Source organism: Solanum dulcamara, chromosome 4 (genome assembly GCF_947179165.1).
Source record: "Solanum dulcamara chromosome 4, daSolDulc1.2, whole genome shotgun sequence".
NCBI classification, from domain to species: Eukaryota; Viridiplantae; Streptophyta; class Magnoliopsida; order Solanales; family Solanaceae; genus Solanum; species Solanum dulcamara.
The window spans coordinates 4,261,800-4,284,004 of NC_077240.1; the positions used below are offsets into that span (position 1 = coordinate 4,261,800).

The window sequence follows — 22,205 nt, forward strand, 5'->3', positions numbered from 1 at the left end:
TAGAAACGTAAATAAACTTTCATGTTGAATCACAACTGAATACAAATCTTGTATTGCTAATGAATTAGGCATGCAATCTAATTCAAATCTTCAAACAATTAAACATTAAACCATTCAAATCTTTAAGTAATCACATATCTCTACTCAGAAATCACAATTCTTCAACTGATTCAAATCTGCATTCACCTAAATTTCGCAATTCTTCTGCAATAACCATCAAATACACATCACTGAATTCCAAAATTGGAGTATTAATGTTGTAGAAAGTCTTGGTTGAGAAGCTGGGAAGGTAAGTATTGCCCTAATTTTTCAGAAAATCGTGGGTGTGAAGATTGGAGAGAATATTGGTGTAGCAAATTTGGAGAGAAACAGAGGAAGAGAAAATCGCGGGTGAGAGTTTTATAAGAGTAAGGACTGTACTTAATTTAATTCAAACAATATGCTATATATGGTTAAAATAATTATGTTGTTGTATGTGGTAAATATTTCTTGATTATCGTACATTTAGATAATTTACCCTTAAATTTAGAGAAAATTATATCTTGATACATAAGTGAAATTATTTATCCAAATTGGATCAAATTCAAACTATTTACCCTTAATGGATCTATGGCCAAACTATTTACGCGCTACCCCACTTTTTTTTCTTATTTCGCGCATGACGTCAATATAACATCAGCATCACAATTACGAATTAATCCTTTGTGATACTCCATCAATATATTGATACCATATCGATATCATATAAGGCTAAACTTATTCCTCTTTGATATTCCGTCGATATATCTATACCCTATCAGTATCATATACAATTTGGCTCTTTTTTAAGAAATAAATAAAAAACAATTAAGAAAAAACTTATTTATTAAACTCTAAATTAATAGAAAAAATATATTTTTTCATAATTTTGTTCTCTTTTTTCAATTTTTTTAGAAAATTGTATCTAAATTATGAACTTTTTAATTGTTTTTAAATTAAAATTTTGAAGAATTGAAGCATATATCAATGCCATTACAATATGTAGATATATCATAGTGGTATCATGGATGATTGAATAATCTCATTGAAGGACTAAGACAAATCTCAATAAAAATACTGTCCAGTTATTCTTTGATACCACCAGAATATATTATATTTTGATGGTATCAAGGAGGAAGAAGCAGTCCTTCAATGAAGACACTGCTCAATTACTCTTTGATACACAAATTTAAAATTAAAAAAAAGATATGAAAATAATTGAACATTTAAGGATAAATATTTTTTGGGGGGCATAGTGTTCTTTTCCCTTAAATTTAACTCATATATTAGCACTTGAAGTCGTGCTTTAACCTAACATTCAAAATTCATAAAGTTGGAATCCTATCTCCACCCTTCCCGACATATGTAATTATAAATCAAAAAATTTGTAAACCAACAGTACGGTTTCAACTGTTTAACATATACAGCACGCTGAAAAATGCATTGGCAAAGTAGATTTGAGCACGAGTGTATTCTTTCATTTTCATGGTCAGACCAGGTGATGGCTGACCCTTGCATATATGCTTCAATTACGAGTTGCGACCATGACAGGCCACCGTTTTTCATGTAAACAAAGTTTCACCTGAGTCAACACATAATATCTACCTGAAATTCAGAAAATTATGTACTTGACTCAGCATAAAATATTCTATTTTCACTAACAAGAAAAATCAACAAACACTCTGTTCGGTATGAGAAAAGATAAATACTCAGAAAAACGACCTACCTTCGGTATGGATAATAATGTTTACGTGTAGCAGTGATATGAGGTCAATAAGTTACGTAACTGCAAAGAAGAATAACTTTAGTCGTAAAGTGAGAAAAGTCATTTTCCAATATCTTATGACATGCAAACACAATAAAAATGACTTTATCAAACCAAAGTTTGGTATAGTCATATCAGATCATAAGATAATTACCATCCAATGAACTCTAGAGCAATCCTTCTAGCACTTAATTTAGGTCACCCATGAGCTTTGCAACAAGCATTTGTCTGCCCCAACACTGCTTCTGAGCAATCCACAACCATGGAAACTGCTCCTCACTCCAACCAGTATTTACAGTGTAGTTAGGCCTGATCAATAATGCCAAAGTACAGAGAAATGCAGACTCCTAGGACTCCTTTCTGCAATATTAATAAAATAAAAGATAAGCACTATCATCACTGGCACAATAAAACTAGAAAAGAAGAGAGAGAAAAGTGGGAAGAGAATAGAGCATACTTAAAGGCAGATAAAAATATCCTTAAACAGAAGAATCGAGCAAGTCAAGGACATACAGGCACTGTTTTCCATCAACCAGTTTTCTTGACAGCACACACCTAAATAGAAGTTGTAACAACCAAACTTCTTAGAATTTTTCCAAGCAAGACGAATAGACTGAGATGGTTGAAATTGAAAAAAGAAAACAACAATAGACTACATATGCATTTATTTAATCAGGACACTCCTTTCTTCTTTTGGCTAACACAGGTGAATCAAGAAATTGTTTTTGTGTGCAACTTTACTTGGACCTGACTAGTGCTGCAGTTTACCACTGAACTCTTAAATAATGTCAACAGCACTACTTCCTTAAGTTTAATCATTGACAAATACAGAATGCAATGTTATCAGGTCTAAGTAATGATGACACAGAAGGGGAAAAGTTATCCTCACACAGGGCAAAGGAAGCAACACATGCCACTTCATACTTTTGTTGTCTAATACCTCTCCAAATATTAATTTTGATGCCTTGTAAGCCACAAACTCCTTTCTCTTTTCTGTCTAATTGTGTCTCTACTACCTCATCTAAAAGTTTAAATTATTAGAGAGAGAATATTTGTACTTATCCAATTAATTCTGTATGGACTCCTTCATTCCTTTTTCATGGGTAAGCACATTAAATACTAATCTGTTAACAGATGAATACCTACTTGGATAACCATGTTGAATTGTGTGAGCATGGCATAGAAAAGCTCCCAACTGCTAGAGAAGAGAGACTTTATTTATTTGATTGTTTTAAACACTTCTCATTAACTAGATTCCCTCTAGGAAGAGACAACATTCAAACAAAGGTTTGCATCAACAATGGGAAGTTAAAAATAGCATTCTTGTTTCACTATTCAGTTGGATTAATATCAAGGATGTTCTTGAACATCATCCATACAGGACCTTCAGAAAGTAAGCCTACGACAAAAATGAATACATTGTTCAACTGAATCAAGCAGTTCATATCACCTAACGTTATTCATCCAAAGAATGAAGCCCCACTTGACTTCAAGCAAGAGGGAAGACAAATGTATACCTACACAAATTGGAAATAACACTTCCAGAACAGACAGGTACCTACCATGATCTCCAGCACTATCAGTTTAACCTGGGAAGACATCTTATCAGACCCAATGCATCCCATGGGGTCCCCCACTCTATATGATTATGATTTCAACTTAGAGAGGATATCAGTGAAAGATGCGAGAACTTCAAGTAACATATGAAAATGAAAAGAAGATACAAAAAATCACAAATGGAATGCGGACTTGTAGACATAGAGCACCTGACACTTTTTTCTTGGCAAAGAAGGCATGCCACACATCACTCTGTCACAGAAGCCATGTAAAAGCTGCCACCATAGTTCTCACTAACCAATGCCTACAAATTGAGATAAAAAGTTGATCAGGCTAGGTCACAAATTCACTGTTAAAGCAGATTCTAAACTTGAATTTGCTATTGTAAAAAAAAGGATGCTATGCATCTAAACCAATGGTTTCAAAATCAAAGACTTTCTAAGATGTCACAACATTATACTTTAACCTTTTTAAGCAAGTCTTCTGTAACCACTATCAAAAAATAGATTTTACCTACAATTAAAAATTTCATTATCATCTAAGTTTAACTGGCTTTGCAACTAAAAGCCTGCAGTTACTAATTAAAAAGGAGGAACAAAGGAAGCTATTTTGCTGCAAAGACAACTCCAACCAGAACAGTCCTGAATCATCAATGCAGTATTTAACTATTTAACTTGACACACTTATATTACAAAGGGAAAAGGAATAAACTAATTAACGTGCACAGTGAGACCATTACATACTTAAGAGGAAGAACAGAATCACCTGTGGAACCGCTTTGATAATGGACTTTGGCCCTAACTCTACCCCAAAATCAAGCTCATGAGGTGAGGATTGTCTAAGACCATATAACGAGATCATTTTTTCCTCGCACAACCGATGTGGGACTTCAACACCCCCTCGCATGCCCAGGATTGAACATTTGGAGCATGGACAATACAAGTTGGAGGCTTACATCGGGTAAACAAAGAATTGGGATGGGCGTAGCTCTGATACCAAGATGAAGTATGTTATCATCTCATCTAAAAGCTAAGTTGTTACAGAGAGCACAGTTTTATTTACTTAATTCTTTCTGCTCCGATACCATGATAGGAAATGGCCCTTGGCCAAACTCAACTCCAAAAGCTAGCTCATGAGGCGAGTATTGCCCGAGATCATATAAAGAGGCCAATATTCCCTCCCACAACCGATGTGGACTTCAACACGCTTGTTAACTGAAAGACTGGAATAATTTTCCATGCAAAATCTGTCAGCAGACCAACAGATTGGGTACTACCTATTTGCAGACTTGAAGGAGTTTTTGATAGGTTTGGCATCAAAGAGGATACTCAACATCCAACACCATTACCAGATATGGTGGGGAATTTTCTACCCATATAACAATCTAGCTGGGTAGACTTCAATAACATTTTCCAATATTCGTAAATGAAGTAACAGTATGTATTGTAACTACTGTAAGATTGTAATCGTGCACACAGCATTCTTACGAAATATCATCACCCTCATGCATTGTTACTTATTATATAAAATAAAACATGTTTGAATTGTTTACATGAAAACCAAAAGAAGTCAGCTGAATAAATGAGCACATAGTTATTCATTTAAGTCATGTTCCCAGGCCCTGAACTACACATTGGAAGTGGTTCTCCACATAGTAGAATCTTAAACAACTCTTAAGAAGTAAAACTAACCCTAGAACGATAGAACGAATCTAGAAGAAACCACATCAATTAATGGGTTAACGAGAACAGCAGGACAGCCTGCCCAGTTTTCGCAAACGTTGTTAAATCAATATCTAGAAGAAATTCTTTCAACAATGCATACAAGTCATATCATTCTTTTGGTACATGTCATAAACAAGGGAAACCAGTTTACAATGTGATATCATAGAGAGCCTGTAACTATAAGCAAAAACCATAAAGGGACCGAAACTAGTATCATGTACATAATCTTGCAAGGCAACAGCCAGCAAACATTTTTGCTTCCTACATATATAGCTAAATGTCATGATTTCCACTGAGAGTCAGAAAGACAAGTATGAGAAAAAGATTATCCGAACCATATTTTTCCCTATAACACAATATGGATACACATCTCAACAAGAAAATAACTGGAACTGTTTATGTTACCTGAAAATGAGGAAGCAAGTTGTTGTAAACTTCTATGAAAACTTTTGACCTTGCAGTTAACCTGATGTCACAATTACAATGTCAGACCCGGTCTTCATTCATCACAAATTACAAATGCATTTTCCCTGTTAAACTTCCCATGTTTACTTTTGCTACTGCTCGCAGTAAAAGAGGTAAATAGTATTATTTTAAATTTAAAAAAAAAACAATGCAAAAGGAATCCAAAACATCCAAACAACAAAGATATCGATGAGATGTCATCATTGTGCTAGACAAGGTATTTACCAAAAGCACCAGAAAAAATGACAAAGAAGAGGAAGAAGTTGAAAAGACAGCTTTCAAGAGTCCCTCCAGTTAATCTTCCTCACCAGCTGTTGTGGGGAATGTTGCCATGTTTGAAGGTAAACAACAGGAGAAGCCCTTCTTCCTGTGTTAATACTTACATTTCTGGCAATAACAACAACATACTTCTTATTATTTATTTATTGAGGCAGAGTACCACAAAAGGTCGTTTGGTGGGTGAGGGAGAAGAAAGAAATTCATATTAAATATATCAATGTCAGAAAGGACATGTATGAAGGAGTCATCACTAACATGAGAATAATAGTAGGAGATACAAATACAAAGAGTTTCTCGTAACAGTGAGTTCACACTAGGGATCAACATTGAGCCCCGACTTGTTTATCCTAGTTATGGTTGAGCTAACCAACACAATATAAAATGAGGTCCCATGGTGGATGCTATTTGCTGATCATATTGTGTGAACCAACAAAACAAGTGTCAACCAAAAGCATGAACTATGGAGAAGCATTATAGAGAGTAAAGATCTTTAAAAAAAATAGAAGTAAAACTGAATATATGCACCAAGTTTAGTCAGAAGAGCGAAATTGAGGTGAGACTAGACGAAATCGTAGTGCAAAAATACAAACAATTTAGACATAAAGGCTTGTTGTTTCAAGAGAATGGAATAATAAATGAAGATAATACTCATAAAAATAAAATTGGATGGTTGAAATGGAAATGTGTTACCGAGCGGCCAAAGTGAATGGTAAGTTCTTCAGAAACTATAAGACCGACAATGCTATATGATAGTAAATGTTAGGTTGCTTAAGTCCGAGAGGCGGATTCTTAAGATGAATGTGCGTTCATACAAGATTTGTTAAAAATAAAAATGGTCACACTCGCCAAAATGTGCAAATAGCATGCAATGAAGATAAAAAGAGAGAAGGTCACTCGAGATGCTGTCATGTGTCGACCTATAGATGCACCAGTACGTAGGTGTGCAACTATGATGAGTGAGGATGTTAAAACGAGGGTAGACCTAAAATCACATGGAAGGAAGTCGTCGCGAAAGACCAACAATTTCTTGGAATCAATGGAGAATTAGCTAAAGATAGGGTATAATTGAAGAAAAAATTCCATATAGATAATATCTACTAGATGGGAATAGGTTTTAGACTTGTTAGAGAACTTCTAATAACATTGATTATTATTATTGCTATTATTATTATTATATATATTTAGTTTATCTTTTACTTATATTATTATTTGGTATGATGTCATTTGGTATGATGATGACATGAGTTGAGCTTAAATAGAAATGTGAGGATTCATATAGCCAACCCCAAGTTATTTGGGATTGAGGTGTAGTCGTCGTTGTAGTACAGAAAAGACCGCAAGTCTCTACCAGTCTGTGTCCTTCAAAATTTTACTTGAGAAATCTTATCAAAATATTTACTTGGAAAACTACACTTAGTGGCTGTCTAATTTCCTCATCACCCTGGGTTCTGCATGTATAAAACACACCACATTGAGTTTCTACTTCAAGATTCCAAAGATGAAAGGAATACAATAGCATCAAAAAAGATTTAAGATCACACAGAGGAATGAAAATACAGAAGCACGTGCCAAGAAAATAGATGTGCTCAAGAAAATGAACGCATACTGCAGGTAAGTTTAGTCTCTGGTACATACCTTCTTAAAAGGCAAGAACAAGTATAAACCTCTTCAATATCAGTTGAAATTTTTAATTTTAGATACTGCTTGATAAGCTCGCTTAAGAAACTAACAGCCTCGACCCATCCGTCAGTGCCGACATCAGGGAGAATATAAATCTGAGACATAGTCCTCTGCAATATAGAGGATAACTGTTTCCTTGCCCCTGCGCTTTGATACATCTCTCCCAAAACGCACAAAATCTGACAATTGCTGGCTTTGAATATGTCAATCCATTCAGGTGGATTTCCAACCCACAAATCAATGCTTGAAATAGAAGGACTACAGTTCTGATTATTAGCACAGACCAAGGAAGCATCTAGTGAAGATTCATTGTTCCTGTGTGCAGGAAGGAGTTCAAGTATATCTGCCCTCAACTCCTCAGGTAATTCCTGAAAAACCGAGGTGTCTACTTGACTTAGAGAAGAGGGCATTAGACTGATACCTCCTGAGACAAGAGCATTAATAACCACATCCATATTTGGTACACTAGCATCAGACAGTGTCCCACTTTTCATATCAGCAAAAAGCTTATTAGGATAAGAGACCGCTTGGATTTCCTCTTCATTATGCTGATGCTCCAATTATAGTCACCAGAATCAACACCATGAAGTTGTAGAAACAAGATAAACCTCATCATCAACATTAAACAAGGAGAAACAATAAGCCAGCCCAAGTAGAGGAGAAAAACTGAAGATACCTCATGAGCAGCAAAAACTTCATCCTGTGCAGCAGGGCAAACAGAAGATATGTTTTCTTTTTCTGATACACCTAATTTAAAAGATATGAGAATTGAGGCAAAAGCTTATAACAAAACGGTATATATGTATAAGCTAATTGGGTTAACCAACTGCCTTCTGTAATTTAAAGGAATGCATCCTTACCTTTGCTTCTCTTTTCAGTAATAAAATGAGCCAATTTTCCATCATACATGTCATTAATTTCTGAAAAGACCTCAGGAGGAAGAGACTCTATTACTCCTATATCAAGCTCGTTCATAGGAGGAAGAGTTCCTCTCTGTCCAAAACCAGCAGCACCGGAGGGCGACGTTGCAGTCATTTCAATGAAAGGTGTACTTGAATCACCCTGCAACTGAGCCTGGCGTTCATGAACACTGTTTTTACCGTTATCTGCCATATCAGAGAAGCAGATCGAACTCAGACTCATCCTGTCTTTAGTGGAAAATGAACTCAATAAAAGTTTAGGCGATACTTTTTAGTTAAGAACTTGTTGAAAACACAGAATCGATGTTGGAATAAGTTGACATGAAGAAACAACATAAGACCATCATACTAACTTTTTAACAGAAGCATTAAAAAAGATATTCCATATCCATCAGTGCTGCTGAGATAAAAATCCCATTGAGTTGCTCATGTTGTAGACAGAGAAAGGAAACAATTATGATGTCCTCAAGTATTTCTTAGGACACGCAAATTAAAGAGATTCCTATAAAAGGTATACCACCTTTCATGTGCTAGAACACGGCCAATGCAAGGAACCACAACAGAGTTTCAGTACCAGTTTAAGTGTGTTAGAAATACTTCTATCAAGTAATAGGCATGACTGGAGGCAATAAATATTTGGACAAGCCAATGAAAATAAGTGAAGAAGTCAAACCTGCATCAGCACCTTTCTCATGACTACTGCTTCTGTTTTGGTAATTGGTCTTAGCAGAGGCAGCAGTGAGCCAAGATCTGATGGAGCATCTCTCTTTCCCTGGATTTATGTCAATGAAATTAGTAGAAAAACAGTTCATAAATGGCATACTGTCGTCATCATAACTGGCATAGAGAGAGATATAAAACGTGAAGAAAAGACCTTGCTTGGAACTATCCGCAGTTTCAAGCTTTGAGACCTGCAATCCCATGCCTCGTATGTCCTCCACATCTGCACAGCGATTGTCAAAACAGCATTTATATTAGAAGAAGAAACAGGGTAGACTACAAGTCATACTGAGATCACACTGGGTATGTATTTGTTGTTGCTGAACAAAGATATGGTTGACGTGGAAGAAAAATCTAAGTTTGTTACTCTAAATTCATTTGGTCCAAAGGGAATTCTAACATCCTTAGAGAAAATTTTTGGTCTGCAATGTTCAAAATTCACCGTGAGTTGATTGATTCTGATACATCTAACAATTTAGAAAAAAGAAACGCCGCTAATGCAGAAACCAAAGAACATCAAAAATGCACTTAAAAGTTTCATCAGCATCAGAGCTGCACCAGTATATTTTTAGTTCCCCTTTAGGCTATACATAAGGTTTTTGAAGTTTCAGGCAATAGCATTCTCTGACAGGTCTCAAGCCCAACTCAAAAAAAAAACATACTGTAACATTCTTGGGTAATAAAACAGAAACTCCCTATTGAAGGGAAAGAAAAAAAGGCTTTTCTGAGCTCTATTCACCATCCTAACACTTGGGACTCTAATATGAAATAGCTAAAACACGAATCTCAAGATTTTTTGGTTAACATGACTCTGAAAGACAAATCTTGTTTCTTGCAATAATTTGGCTAAAATCATGAAAAACAAGTGGTCGAGCTTCTGCATGTGAGGAAACGTGCATCTTTGCTCTTCACCATTTCTCCCTCTTTGTTAAGCTTATCAGCACAGAAATATCAGTAGAGAAAAGTTTGTCTGTGTCAATACACAAAAACTATATCAAAGAGCGAAAATACAATGACATTACCTCAGCCCTAAAGAAGGTTGCGGACTTACGATTATTATTCTTACTCTTCCAAAAATCAAATGGGGGACAGAAGTGGAAGAAGCATAAGAAACAAGAAGCATAGGATGCTCAAAGGATTGGCTCAGTGTTTTCCTTAATAACATCATGTATCAAATGGATTAGTTTACTGAAAGTTGCTCAGATATGGAATGTCACACACAAAAGCTGATACTCCGTCCCAAATTGATATGACCTATTTTGTTTATTTAAGTTTAATATGACTTCATCTGCTGAGAATTAAATCAAGTACTAGAACTATATGAAAAACAATACAGTTCGATATTTTCCCATTTCATATGACAAAAAATATTTAAGAATTACAGTCAAAAAATCTTTGTTCGACTTCCAAAGCAGATCAGATAATCATTTTGGCACAGATGTATCAAGATAAAAAACAAAACTAGGAAACAAGAAGGATAATGCAGATTAAAATCACAACAAAAGCCCATAAGTGTGAATGTGAAGTGAATTGGTGGTCCCAAAGAACAAAGGTAAGCACACTATTCACATTGAAATGACATTGAGATTAGCTAAAATTTCTTAAGATAATCCATTTCCATTTTGGAATTCACCCTAGAAATAAATCACCTAGTGTTTTTTTGTCTTTGCTGGAATTTGAACCTGATCTTCAAGGTTCACGCCCAGTTCATTGAACCACTAGGCCACACACTTGGGTGCGGTTTTAAACCCTTATTTTGAAGAGTAACATTCACATAGGGAAAGCAATTACCCACGTGTGAAGTCGTAAAAAGCTGTGAAACAATTCTCTCAAGCACATCAACACTATCTGTTGCCAATGGCACCTACAAGTGGCACAATGCAATTAAAGGAAAATAGAAATTTCTTCAATTAAAAAACATAGAGAACAAGGTTATCACAGAAAATATTATACCGTGACAGAATGGCTCAAGTTATCACATACACCACAGCCCAAATACTTTACTGGCTCCCCTGCATCACCCTTTCTTTTCTTTATCTGTATTGATAAATATAGGTGCAAAAGCAGCATAAGAACCAACTATACGACTACTTTATACTAAATGAACTATAATCTCAATATAAATAATGGTTTCATAAAGCAAAAAACAGAGAGAGACCTTTAAGGTAAACTTCCTCCCTATCACTCCACATCCCTGCAAACGTAATGAAACCTCCTTGCAAAGGTTTAACAGAAAATGTTGTACCTGAATTGAGGTGGTGTTTAGTGTCAATAAGCATTAGTACAAATGGCCAAAACAACAACGATATTTAGTGGAGATCTAACGTCTTTCAGATCCTTGAACCTCACGCCCCAGTTAACATCTGCACCAATGGATTTGCTTTCCTGCAAACGTTATCGAGAGGTTTATATATTTGGCTTGAACACGCATGACTGATTATAAACAAAATGACAAACTTCATGATGCAGATTCGTGAAGCATGTAACTAGTATCTGCTTCCTTTTGACAGACACTAGAACAGCTTTTTAAGACCTCTACAGAAATACGATGCAAGTGTATATGTCCTACTTACTACATTCGAAACGGAACCAAAACTTGCTCTGAAAATACATAAATATATACGCGCGCGCACACAGTACCACTTGAGGGACTGCTTATATCAGCACCAGAATCAATGACGCAAGTTAGAAGCAACAAGCAGCACAGGAGGCAAAATAATAACTCATCAATCATTAAGCAAGAGCCCGTTTGGATTGGCTTATAAGTTACTTATAAGCTGTTTTCAGCTTTTTTGAGTGTTTGGCTGTCCAACTTAAAGTCATTTTGTGCTTAAAATAAGTCACAATAAATAATTGGGTTTGTTTGGATGGACTCATTTGAAGCAACTTATAAGTTGAAAATAGCTTATAACTAAAAAAAAAATAAGTTGGGCTGCACCTACTTATTTTTTTAAAACTTATAAGCAGTTTTCAACTCATAAGTTACTTAAAATAAGTCCATCCAAATTCCAAACAGGCTCCAAGTCTCCAATATTCAAAAAAATAACAGTGAAATAAAGGAGTCAATGGGAGTTCGCGAGTCAGTTGTGTGAATGACAAAAATCCAAAAGAAAGCCTACAAATAAAAGCGATACAGTAAGATATTCTGTGTTGATCCTAACCTGTATCATGCCAACCAACCGATCATCTATCCCTCTACTATAGTTCCATAGCATACTGCCAGTTTTAGAACCAAAGTCCCTCTGGAGAGTTTCCTGGAAACACGACAAATGAGTGGGAATATATATAGTCCAATATTGAGTATAATGCATGTCAACCCAAAACATGGCAGGCCACATATATAAAATCATTCTTTGTGCCACCACGATTGGTGTATCGATAAGTATCATATAAAGGAGAGAAGCATCCCACTCGTCCGGCTGAATAACAGCAAAAAAATTATGAAAGTATTCACAAATAAGAAATCGCTTCTTTAATCAGTAAGACAAGTCTTGAGCTATTCTAAGAAAAGATAACTAATCAACGAACAAACAAGTGTTGTAATGTGTTCGACATACTTCTCAAAAGAAACAACCCCCATGCCAATAAGGGATTTCTTAAGCACTAATTAAGTAATAGTTTCCACAAGACGAGATATTCTCATTTCATCGAATGATCATACATTTGGAAACATTTTAACCATGAGTTTAACAAAACATCATTAGCTGAAATAAACTCCAGGAGCTGAGTAAGCCAAATAGGTGTAAATGTTGTCTTAAATAAACAATATATCCGCTATTTCATCAGCTCTAGTTAATGAAGGTTCCAAGGATGCTTAACTTTACATGGGCAGGAATGTGCCCATGAAACTGGGGAACAAGTGACAAAGAGGACTCTGACTCAAGCAGACAGCATGAATAACAAACCTCAATTTTCTTTGATAGCTATCCAGTTGAGATTACCTGTTAAATGTGAAACCCTTTTTCACAAGAAATGGAAAATATAGTTTCATGGAGAGCTTTGGATGGAGAAGGCAAATAAACAAGAAGATTAATCCACCAAATAACAACAACCCCCACTGGCCTAGGTATCAAACAACACTACACCACCACAACTCCCTCCCTCCTTCCATAGCGTAGGAAGATCGGAATAATTCAACAAGTGTCGTCCATGCTAGACTGCAATCCTTGGTTTCCAAGGTTGTCACTCCAGCTCCTAAACGTTAGGCCACCCGGCTTGACAGAAATTCTTCTTAGGAACTCTTAAAAACACACACCTTAATACAATTTGCAGTACCTTCCTGGTACTAGCTTTGATAAAACACCATTATCTTATTATTTTTTAAAACAAATACTGTAGCAAGAGATTCAATGATTCATCATGAAGTATTCTTGTAGTGTTTTTTCAAGCGTGAAATGTATCTGAGAGAAACCAGATCAAAAGAGATGCAAAAGAGTGCTTGTTGTACACAAACTATAACGAGATAGAAAATCAAAACCGCAAGAGCAATCACCAATATATTGCAGAAGGAAACAAATACTAAACAATGAGAACCTTGGAAATCATACGCAGCTGCCCACAAGTTGTGATTTGTCTCCTGTTCAACTTCTCTTCCAACACATGACCGATTCCAGGAAGTGCTTTTACTGGAAGTTCACACAGGTGCTCCTCCACCTAATATAGCCAACAAGATAAATCAGGACAATAAAATCACAATAATTATTTTAATTCTCTAAAATGATCTTCAAGCCTTTGTTTTCCTCTGTTGCCACTACATGCAGTAGACACTAAAATATTAAGATGATCAAAAAGGGAGTTAATCAGCGAAGATCTAAACAAGAGAAATGTCTTTGATATTGAATAGTATCTGTGATGGGATAAAACTAAGTGATCAAAATAGCCCTTTTCTGGGACTAATCCTTAATAAAATATCCGCAGATTGTTTTTCTTTTATAAAAGGTAATAAGAAAGTTGTAATTTATTAAAAAAACATTAGTAAAATAATTCACGGATTCATGTTGATTTCCATCTAACACCAGATTCTTGCAGCGGAAAAGGTTATTATGCTTGACCAGGATCGACATAAACAAAGTGAAACAAAAAGAGCATCATGTGGCAATGGAGAAACATCTCACGTGGCAAGGGCATGGAGAAGCCCCGGCAGAAACTTCGCTTTATGAAAGTGGAGCCTATAAAATCTGATTTCACTTGCAGTCATGCCCTTTCTAGAAGTACATGCAAATTCACAATGCATGGTCATCAGGTAAGAAGAGATTTACTACAAATAGTTAAAGAGAAGGCAATGACATGTAACCAATAAAGATGTAGCTGCAAAATATAATTTGTGATACGGTAGAAGATGCACATATTTAGATGACAAAGATCAAGACATAAGTTTTCCCCCCTCTTCATACATCAAAAAGTCAGCTCGAAATAAGCTACCTTCTCGGCAGGGATGTAACACTGCCCGTCTGGTTTTGCAATCCTAGTAGCAAGCCGCGCCATAAGCATATTCTCAGCAATACCAGCACTAGCAGTACAGCCTGTCGCATCAAGAATCTCATCTCTGATCACTGAGACAAAAGCTTGAATTTCCTCTACTCCAGAATCAGTGGCATCTAAAAATGCTTCGTCACAACTTACGGCCTGCATTCAGTAGCAATTATCAATCAAGAGATAAGAACATCGTGAAATTGTTCAACAAGCAGTTTTGAGGCCATACCTGCACTTTGTTGCAGTACTTGTGCAATATGTTATAAAACCGATCAGCAACCTGAAAATGAAATCAGATTTTATAGGACTCGATATCCAAATACAAAAGAATCCAATTAAAAGGGGAAAAAGAACAAGATGAAGAAACTGAAATATCATAACCACCTCCTCATAAGCCTCGAAGTCATAAGAAAGAATGACTAGGTGAGGGCAACGTGACTTGGCATCTCTGACAAACATTCCAGCCTTAACTCCTATGAGAAAAAAACTTGAATGACAATCAAATTTCAAACACAGGATGATATTTAAGAAAAGGTTGGATTACTGACTGAAAGACTGACCATAACCCCTAGCAGGATAATTGGCTGAAGATATTTCTGCTGTTCCGCGTGGATTATCTGAATGGCAAATGGCAACAGGTTTATCCTTCAACTCGGGGCGATTTCTAATGACCACAGACACAAAAAAGCAATCCTGAACAAGTAAAGTTGAACTGATTGTTTTAGCACAGAGAATAATCAACAGAGACGGGTAGAATGTCATATATATGATCAAAGAGGGTGAGCCGGAAAAGGAGACAGAACATAGACGCAGTCATAAAAACATAAAGAGGACAAGTCGAGTTTTCAGACCATCGAAGCAGAAATTACCATATCCACATGAATAATCATTGTCTTATTTGCTGTTGCTGAAGAACTAGGGCCTGAACTTATGCATCTAAACCCACCAGGGGAGCTAGGAAATCGTTTACGATACCGGTTTCTCCAGGTGCCAATGAAATGCAACCTAGAATGCTGAAGACAAAAGCACCCGAGGAATATGTCAACCACTTTGTCACTAGGCGCTTTTAGTATTTAATATGCAATTACTTATCAATGTGCACATACATTTATGAATATATTAGTTATACAATGCAATAGCTTCAAATAAACAAATTCAAAATAACAGATCCACAAGCAAAAGCAGGTAATTTCTTCACATCAGAAGGCCCCAGAAAATCTGGATGCCAAGAATTTAGTAGAAGTAATATAAGCAACACAATATCTAGGTATGAGTTGGCTGTTGATTCTTGATATTCGGTTTCTCAATTGAAAAAAAGAATTGAGATTAGATCTTCCACAATCTTGAAAGGTCCATCATTGTGTCATCCCAGATCCAGTAACAGCAGAAGCAAAAGCATAAAGTAAGTTGATAATGGTCAATCATTAAAGGAAATTATAACCCAAAAAAAGAAGGTTGCTATGAGCATGTGGATCTCCTTTTGGCAATTATTGAAAAAAAGAAAACCAACGTCATATTCACCTTTAACATGTTTTTCTTTATGATCTCAGCCTTCTCTATCCTTTGAGCAAAAGCTTTTTGCACATGAAAAGCCCCTCTTTGGTGCCCTATTATGGTAAAAATAACATATCCTGGCATTTCACTTATCAAAGGTGTTGGAGATACATAACATCCCACAAGTTATCAGTGTGTGTATATACTATATCCCACGTCGTTTGTATAAAGGGCATCCCGGGGAGTTCATCTTAAGTTACTCGACCCATTGCCTCAAAGTCCAGGTTGGATGTTTAGTCCAACACATCTATCAAAATCGACTTCATAAGCCCATTTCCATACTTACAAGTCCGAATCGAAATTTACATGTGAACTCCAAAAAACAGGTTATATTTGCGGAGAGGTGTTGTAATATGTGACGATAATTAACTTAACAATAATAACAATATAAACTAACTTTCTAACGCCAACACTCAACACTTAAGCAAAAAGGAAAAAGAAAAATGAACTTGAGAGTAGAGATTGTTCATTACAATCATTTTTTATTTTTTATTTTTTAATTTATTTATTTATTTATTTTTTGGGGGGGAGGGGGGCTGGAAGATAAATACAAGATGTTCTAGCAAAGCCAATGTCAAGATAGCCACGTGTGTACCTTGAAGTAATTTTCCACAAAATTAGCATCAACTAGAGTTGAATGTCGCTGATTAGGAGACCTAGGAATCTTTAAATTTGATGGGGCCGTGTTAACAGGATCACTCATCCAGTCGCTACAAACTGATGCATCGTTATGAGGACTGAAAGGTGCTGAAAATGGAGCTTGGCTTCCATCTCCACTTGCAGCATCACTCAGTTCTTGCATTGCCATGCTACAACTTGACTCTTCGATTCTATCTACATTGTAGTTTGCTTGCATTAGATCTTTAGATTCTAGAGCACGAGGCTCCAAATCTTCTGCAGATTGCGACTCTTCAAAGGATACAGGATCTTCAATTGGTCCAGAATATGACAATGGGCTCTCAACTCTAGATGTGGCTTGGACAGTTGAACATGTTGTCATATCATCATAAATAGCAATGTTTTTTGTGAAGAAAGCAGATAGCTTAGGCTGGTTATTAACTTCACTTGCAAGCTGATCAAGCTGATAAGGAACCCCTGAAAACAACAAAACAATGATAGAAAAGCTAATAAGTAAACAAGCAGTCAACTTGCTCGTTTGCATTAAAAATCAAGTCATAGAAATATAAACTTACAATTCAGAAGCTTCTTTGCAGAGACAGAATCCAACACCCATGTGGGTTTGACTACTGGAAGTCCCCTGCTAAAGGACCTATATGAAATTCAGACAAAACTTAGACGAAAATACTTTTATTTTCAACAGAGATACAAAAAATAGGAAACTGATGAACTTGGTTTTACAACTGACCTTAAATTCTGGACCTTACTGTCAGGAAGATTACTACAGATTATATGAGTAACACGACGCCTAGAAAAATAATTTTCAAAACGGCCTCCATGCTTCAACATATATCCTCGAAGTTCCTGGATAGATATTGTTGAAATCAATAAACTACAAGAGAAGCAACCTAATCTTCCATATGAGAAAATCCAGTGAGGTACGGAAAAGAATATGATAGCTATATAGTCAAGGTATTGATTACAATGATGATGGATGTTTGTACACGGGTTTACATGCAGATTGAATGAACTCTTCTTACAAGTAAGAATACAAGTAATTGTTTGTTTCGCCAATTCAAAAGTTAGAGAAGTTTTTTATTGATGAAACAGTATTCGACATCATTCATTATTCGATTCAGGATCTTTTAAGTTGTCAATCTTCAAGCAATCATATCAGATTAATCCCCGGCAAGAAAATCACATGAAATAGACCAGAAAGAAACCATAATGTACTAAACCTGACTGGAAGGAACCGTGTATCCATCAACAAAAATGGATACGCCCTGAAATATAGGTTTTGAAGAACTTGGACCACTGAGAGAAGTGCTTGATGCCTCCACCTCAAACTGCTCGTGAAGCTTCTGATTCTTCACGGCCATGTAACTACAGCAAAGTTGTCAAAAGCCACAATAAGAATATCAGGAAGTCATCACCAAGAACAAGTCATAAAGCATACACTATACGCATCAAATCAGAGAGGAGAGGTGCATTTATGAAGTAAATTGTGCAAGAAGTAAATTGACCATATAGAGGAGACATATGAAGTGAAACTCTAAAAACAATCCATAAAAATCAATCAACAATACCCAAAACCAACTAGTTGGCCTCACCTATAAAAACACTCTATATTCGTGCCTTTCTATGTGGACTCGTTTCATTCCAAGAATTAACGTCTATAAAGTAGCAAGAACAATATTTCTTGATGATCAACAAATTCCACTGGTTAAACTTTCTTGAAGATCGTCTATTCGAAATTAACTCAAAGGAAAACCATTCAAATATTTAAGATGATGTACAGCACCAAGAACAAGTCAAATAGCATACACTATGCACATCAAAACAGACTATCAGAGAGGAGGGGTGCATTTATGAAGTAGATTGTGCAAGAAGTGAACTAGCCCATATAGAGGAAGACATATGAAGTGAAACTCTAAAAACAGTCCATAAAAAATCAATCAACTATACCCAAAATCAAATAGTAAGCCTCACCGACAAAAATACTCTATATTAATTCCATTCTAAGCAGACTCGTTTCATTCCAAGCATTGACGTCAATAAAGTAATAAGAATAATATTTCTTGATGATCAACACCAACTTTCTTGATGATCATCTATTCGAAATCAACTCAGGGGAGAACTGTTCAAATATTCAAGATAGTGTACACAACGTTCAAAAATTCCCAAAATCAATCCAAACTAAGTAAAGAAAGAAGAAGAATAAACCTTCCGAAATTGGAGAAAGGTGAACTATAGAAGGCAGGACGAGAAGCAGAACGAGAATTGGCACCCCAGGCCATGCCTAGGGTCTTTTGACTCGCCTTCTTCTTCTTGTTGCTTTGATTGCTGCTGTTACTGCGATTTGAATTTGAGGTTCGTTTAGAATTGGAACCGGAATTAGCAGAGCGTGAGGGTTCCATGCTCGTCTCCGATTTCTGGGAGTTGAGACGCAGAAGAGTTGCGCAATTTCTAAAATGAAGCGGGAAATATATGCAAGCAAGGGATCATTTATAAACACACGGATCTTAAGGAGGAATCGGGTCGGTTAACCCAAAACATTTTTATTTTTTGATGGAGAGGGTGAATTTAAAACATTTTTTTGTTATTTGTTATATTTTTTTTATTGTTTTCTTCTTCTTTACCTGATGTGTTGCTTGCACCTGAACCAAGGGTCTTTCGAAAATAGTTTTTTTACCTCCACGAAGTAGTGTTAAGGTCTATGTACATTCTATCATCTCCATATCTCACTTGTGGAATTTCACTAGGTATATTTTTGTTGTTGTTGACTCTATCATTAGGGTTGCTTATCAAGCGTATAATTATGCTTGACGGGTTCGCTTATCGGGTATTAATTTTTAAATTATTAATATGCTAGCCAATAAATAAGATATCGATTGGTTCAGGATCGTGCTATAAATTATCAGTCGATGTATTGGGTCAATCATTTCATGCTCATTTCTTTCCGTTTCACTCACAAATATACTGATCTTTCAGCAAACAAAACAATTTTCTAGCTTTATTTAAGTTAACAAATATATAGTTATTACTCACAATGAGAAATACATGAAAAAGGCTAATTTTGAGAATGCATGAACATAAGCATTTATTTAACAAAGATTCACTTGTACAATAACTTATTGCTTCAAAAATAAAATATACATTTTTATATGCTAGAAGTGAAGATCCGTCCATTATGAACCAAACTAACTAAGTACACCGGTGAGAAATCCAACTCACAAATACTATCTCCGTCTCATATTACATAAACACTACTAACTTTACACGATAATTAAGAAATCATTAATACATTGAAAAAAATTATTATTTTACCCTTTGTTTATATCAATACAATATACACGGAGTATAGAAATAGCTAGTATTGAAAATTGTTTACATTCAAAAGATCATATTAATTGTAGGGGTAAAATTAAAAAAAAATTAATACAAATTAGAATTTCATTTATAGAAGCACTAGTATTGTATTCGAAAAGTCTCATCTGCTGCATCTAAGATATTAGCTGTTAGCATTGTCCCTTTGTATGCTCCTTTTAGAAAAGTTCCATCAACAACTACAATTGATCTACAATACTCCCATCCTTTTATCGATGTAAACAGAGCTACAAATGGATATAGAAAATGGTCATCCTCTGATTTGTGCAATCTTATATAAGAACCAGGGTAAGTTGCCTCTAGTATGTGAAAGTAACTTGACAACTTTGTATATGATTGAGCTGGATCACCTCGGACTAATTCAAGAGCCGCACATCATATTCCTGTAACATATGAGCCGCACATCATATTCCTGTAACATGTCATTTTGTATATCTCTTGGTGTGTAGTTGGATCAATACATTTGGCAATAATAATACTCCCAACAACTGTCTTGCTTGATTGTATTTTTCGATAATGAATTATGTAGCAACAAACACGTGTGTTCCCTTTCAAAATCTCTAATAGCGAACATTTGAGATTTATTCACGCTTGAAGCGCCTAAATTTCAGCTACAGTTTTCTCCGAGGCATTGTATTGAATAGCTGTTGATTTTTTTTATTAATATACAATCAATAATATAAACTAACTTGAATTTGAGTCTTACCATGTTGAGCTTGATCTCAATGTCTTGAATTTGAAGTGTTTAAGAATGGAATGTCTTTTTAGTGCACTAATAAGGACATATTTATTTTTGTAAACTTGATCTATCTCAAAAAAAGATTGATTAAGGTTTATAATGATGCCTGGTTGTATTTCTTCTTGCTCATCAACTTCCTCATATGATCCAAAGCCAATTAACTCTAGTGCATCATCGATACCACTAAATGCATTAGAATAGTATGAATTGTGTGTAATCCTCATATCTTCTGAAGTGTCTGAACATAATAGTGGAATTAGGGTGGAATCACTCTCCAAGTTGATCGATTCAGTTGTTGTGACACATAAAAGGTATTTTGACATATCTCTATGTTCCTTTTTTGGTTTCAACATACACTTTTACCCCCATATCGTTATGAATTTGAATTGGAGGAGACCTTTCATCAATCTTATAACTGATTTCAACTTTACTTGTTGATGTTTCTATTGGCAATTGAGTAGCAATCACAGAAAAAAGACTAGCAAATGTTATCTGCCAAGTAATTAATATACTTGTTACTAGAATTTCATGGACCATTGAAGTAAAGAAGCACAGCTAGATTAGCCATATTTTTCTCCTGCATTTTTTTTTGTTGAATTAGAAGGGAATTAGAGAATTAGACACGAATGAAACATGTAGCTAATAAAATCAGCCTTCAGTGATCTGTAGGCTACAAAAATGAATTAAACTTGAACAACAAATGTATTACACACACATTAAATTTGAATTAGAATAGAATTAAAGATGAATGAAACATGTAGCTAACAAAATCAGCCTTCAGTGATCTGTAGGCCACAAAAATGAATTAAACTTGAACAACAAATGTATTACACACACATTAAATTTGAATTAGAATAGAATTAAAGATGAATGAAACATGTAGCTAACAAAATCAGCCTCCAGTGATCTGTAGGCCACAAAAATGGATTAAACTTGAACAACAAATGTATTACACACACATTAAACTTGAATTAGAAGAGAATTAGACACAAATGAAACATGTAGCTAACAAAACCAGCCTTCAGTAATCTGTAGGCCACAAAAATGAATTAAACTTGAACAACAAATGTATTACACACACATTAAATAAGTAATCGTGATAAACATAGAAACGTAAATAAACTTTCATGTTGAATCACAACTGAATACAAATCTTGTATTGCTAATGAATTAGGCATGCAATCTAATTCAAATCTTCAAACAATTAAACATTAAACCATTCAAATCTTTAAGTAATCACATATCTCTACTCAGAAATCACAATTCTTCAACTGATTCAAATCTGCATTCACCTAAATTTCGCAATT

At 35.3% G+C, this 22,205-nt stretch overlaps 1 protein-coding gene across 1 annotated transcript; it reads right to left on the minus strand.

Moving 5' to 3' along the window:
* Nucleotides 1–1,166: 1,166 nt before the first annotated feature.
* On the minus strand, nt 1,167–19,260 carry LOC129885604 (DNA repair protein REV1-like). Its single transcript, XM_055959934.1, has 27 exons — nt 18,996–19,260; nt 18,011–18,155; nt 17,521–17,636; nt 17,348–17,424; nt 16,750–17,249; nt 15,470–15,613; nt 15,161–15,293; nt 14,985–15,073; nt 14,830–14,880; nt 14,550–14,753; nt 13,662–13,781; nt 12,290–12,382; nt 11,454–11,513; nt 11,287–11,373; nt 11,082–11,165; nt 10,920–10,992; nt 9,283–9,351; nt 9,082–9,180; nt 8,349–8,594; nt 8,165–8,226; nt 7,444–8,036; nt 5,470–5,530; nt 3,550–3,644; nt 2,241–2,338; nt 1,938–2,143; nt 1,741–1,804; nt 1,167–1,619 (listed from the first exon to the last, which is right to left on the minus strand). The coding sequence occupies exons 1-23, from the start codon at nt 19,187–19,189 to the stop codon at nt 3,588–3,590; spliced, it is 3,357 nt and encodes a 1,118-aa protein (XP_055815909.1). The 5' UTR covers nt 19,190–19,260; the 3' UTR covers nt 1,167–1,619; nt 1,741–1,804; nt 1,938–2,143; nt 2,241–2,338; nt 3,550–3,587.
* Nucleotides 19,261–22,205: the final 2,945 nt, after the last annotated feature.

Bases quoted from the DNA above. Each gene is read 5' to 3' on its own strand.
- LOC129885604 (XM_055959934.1), bottom strand. From the start codon at position 19,189: ATGGAACCCTCACGCTCTGCTAATTCCGGTTCCAATTCTAAACGAACC. The intron at 11,514-12,289 runs GTTAGGATCAAC...TAACGTTTGCAG, and splicing joins GGTTGGTTGGCATGATACAG to GAAAGCAAATCCATTGGTGC. The intron at 11,166-11,286 runs GTCTCTCTCTGT...TTATCAATACAG, and splicing joins GGAGGAAGTTTACCTTAAAG to ATAAAGAAAAGAAAGGGTGA.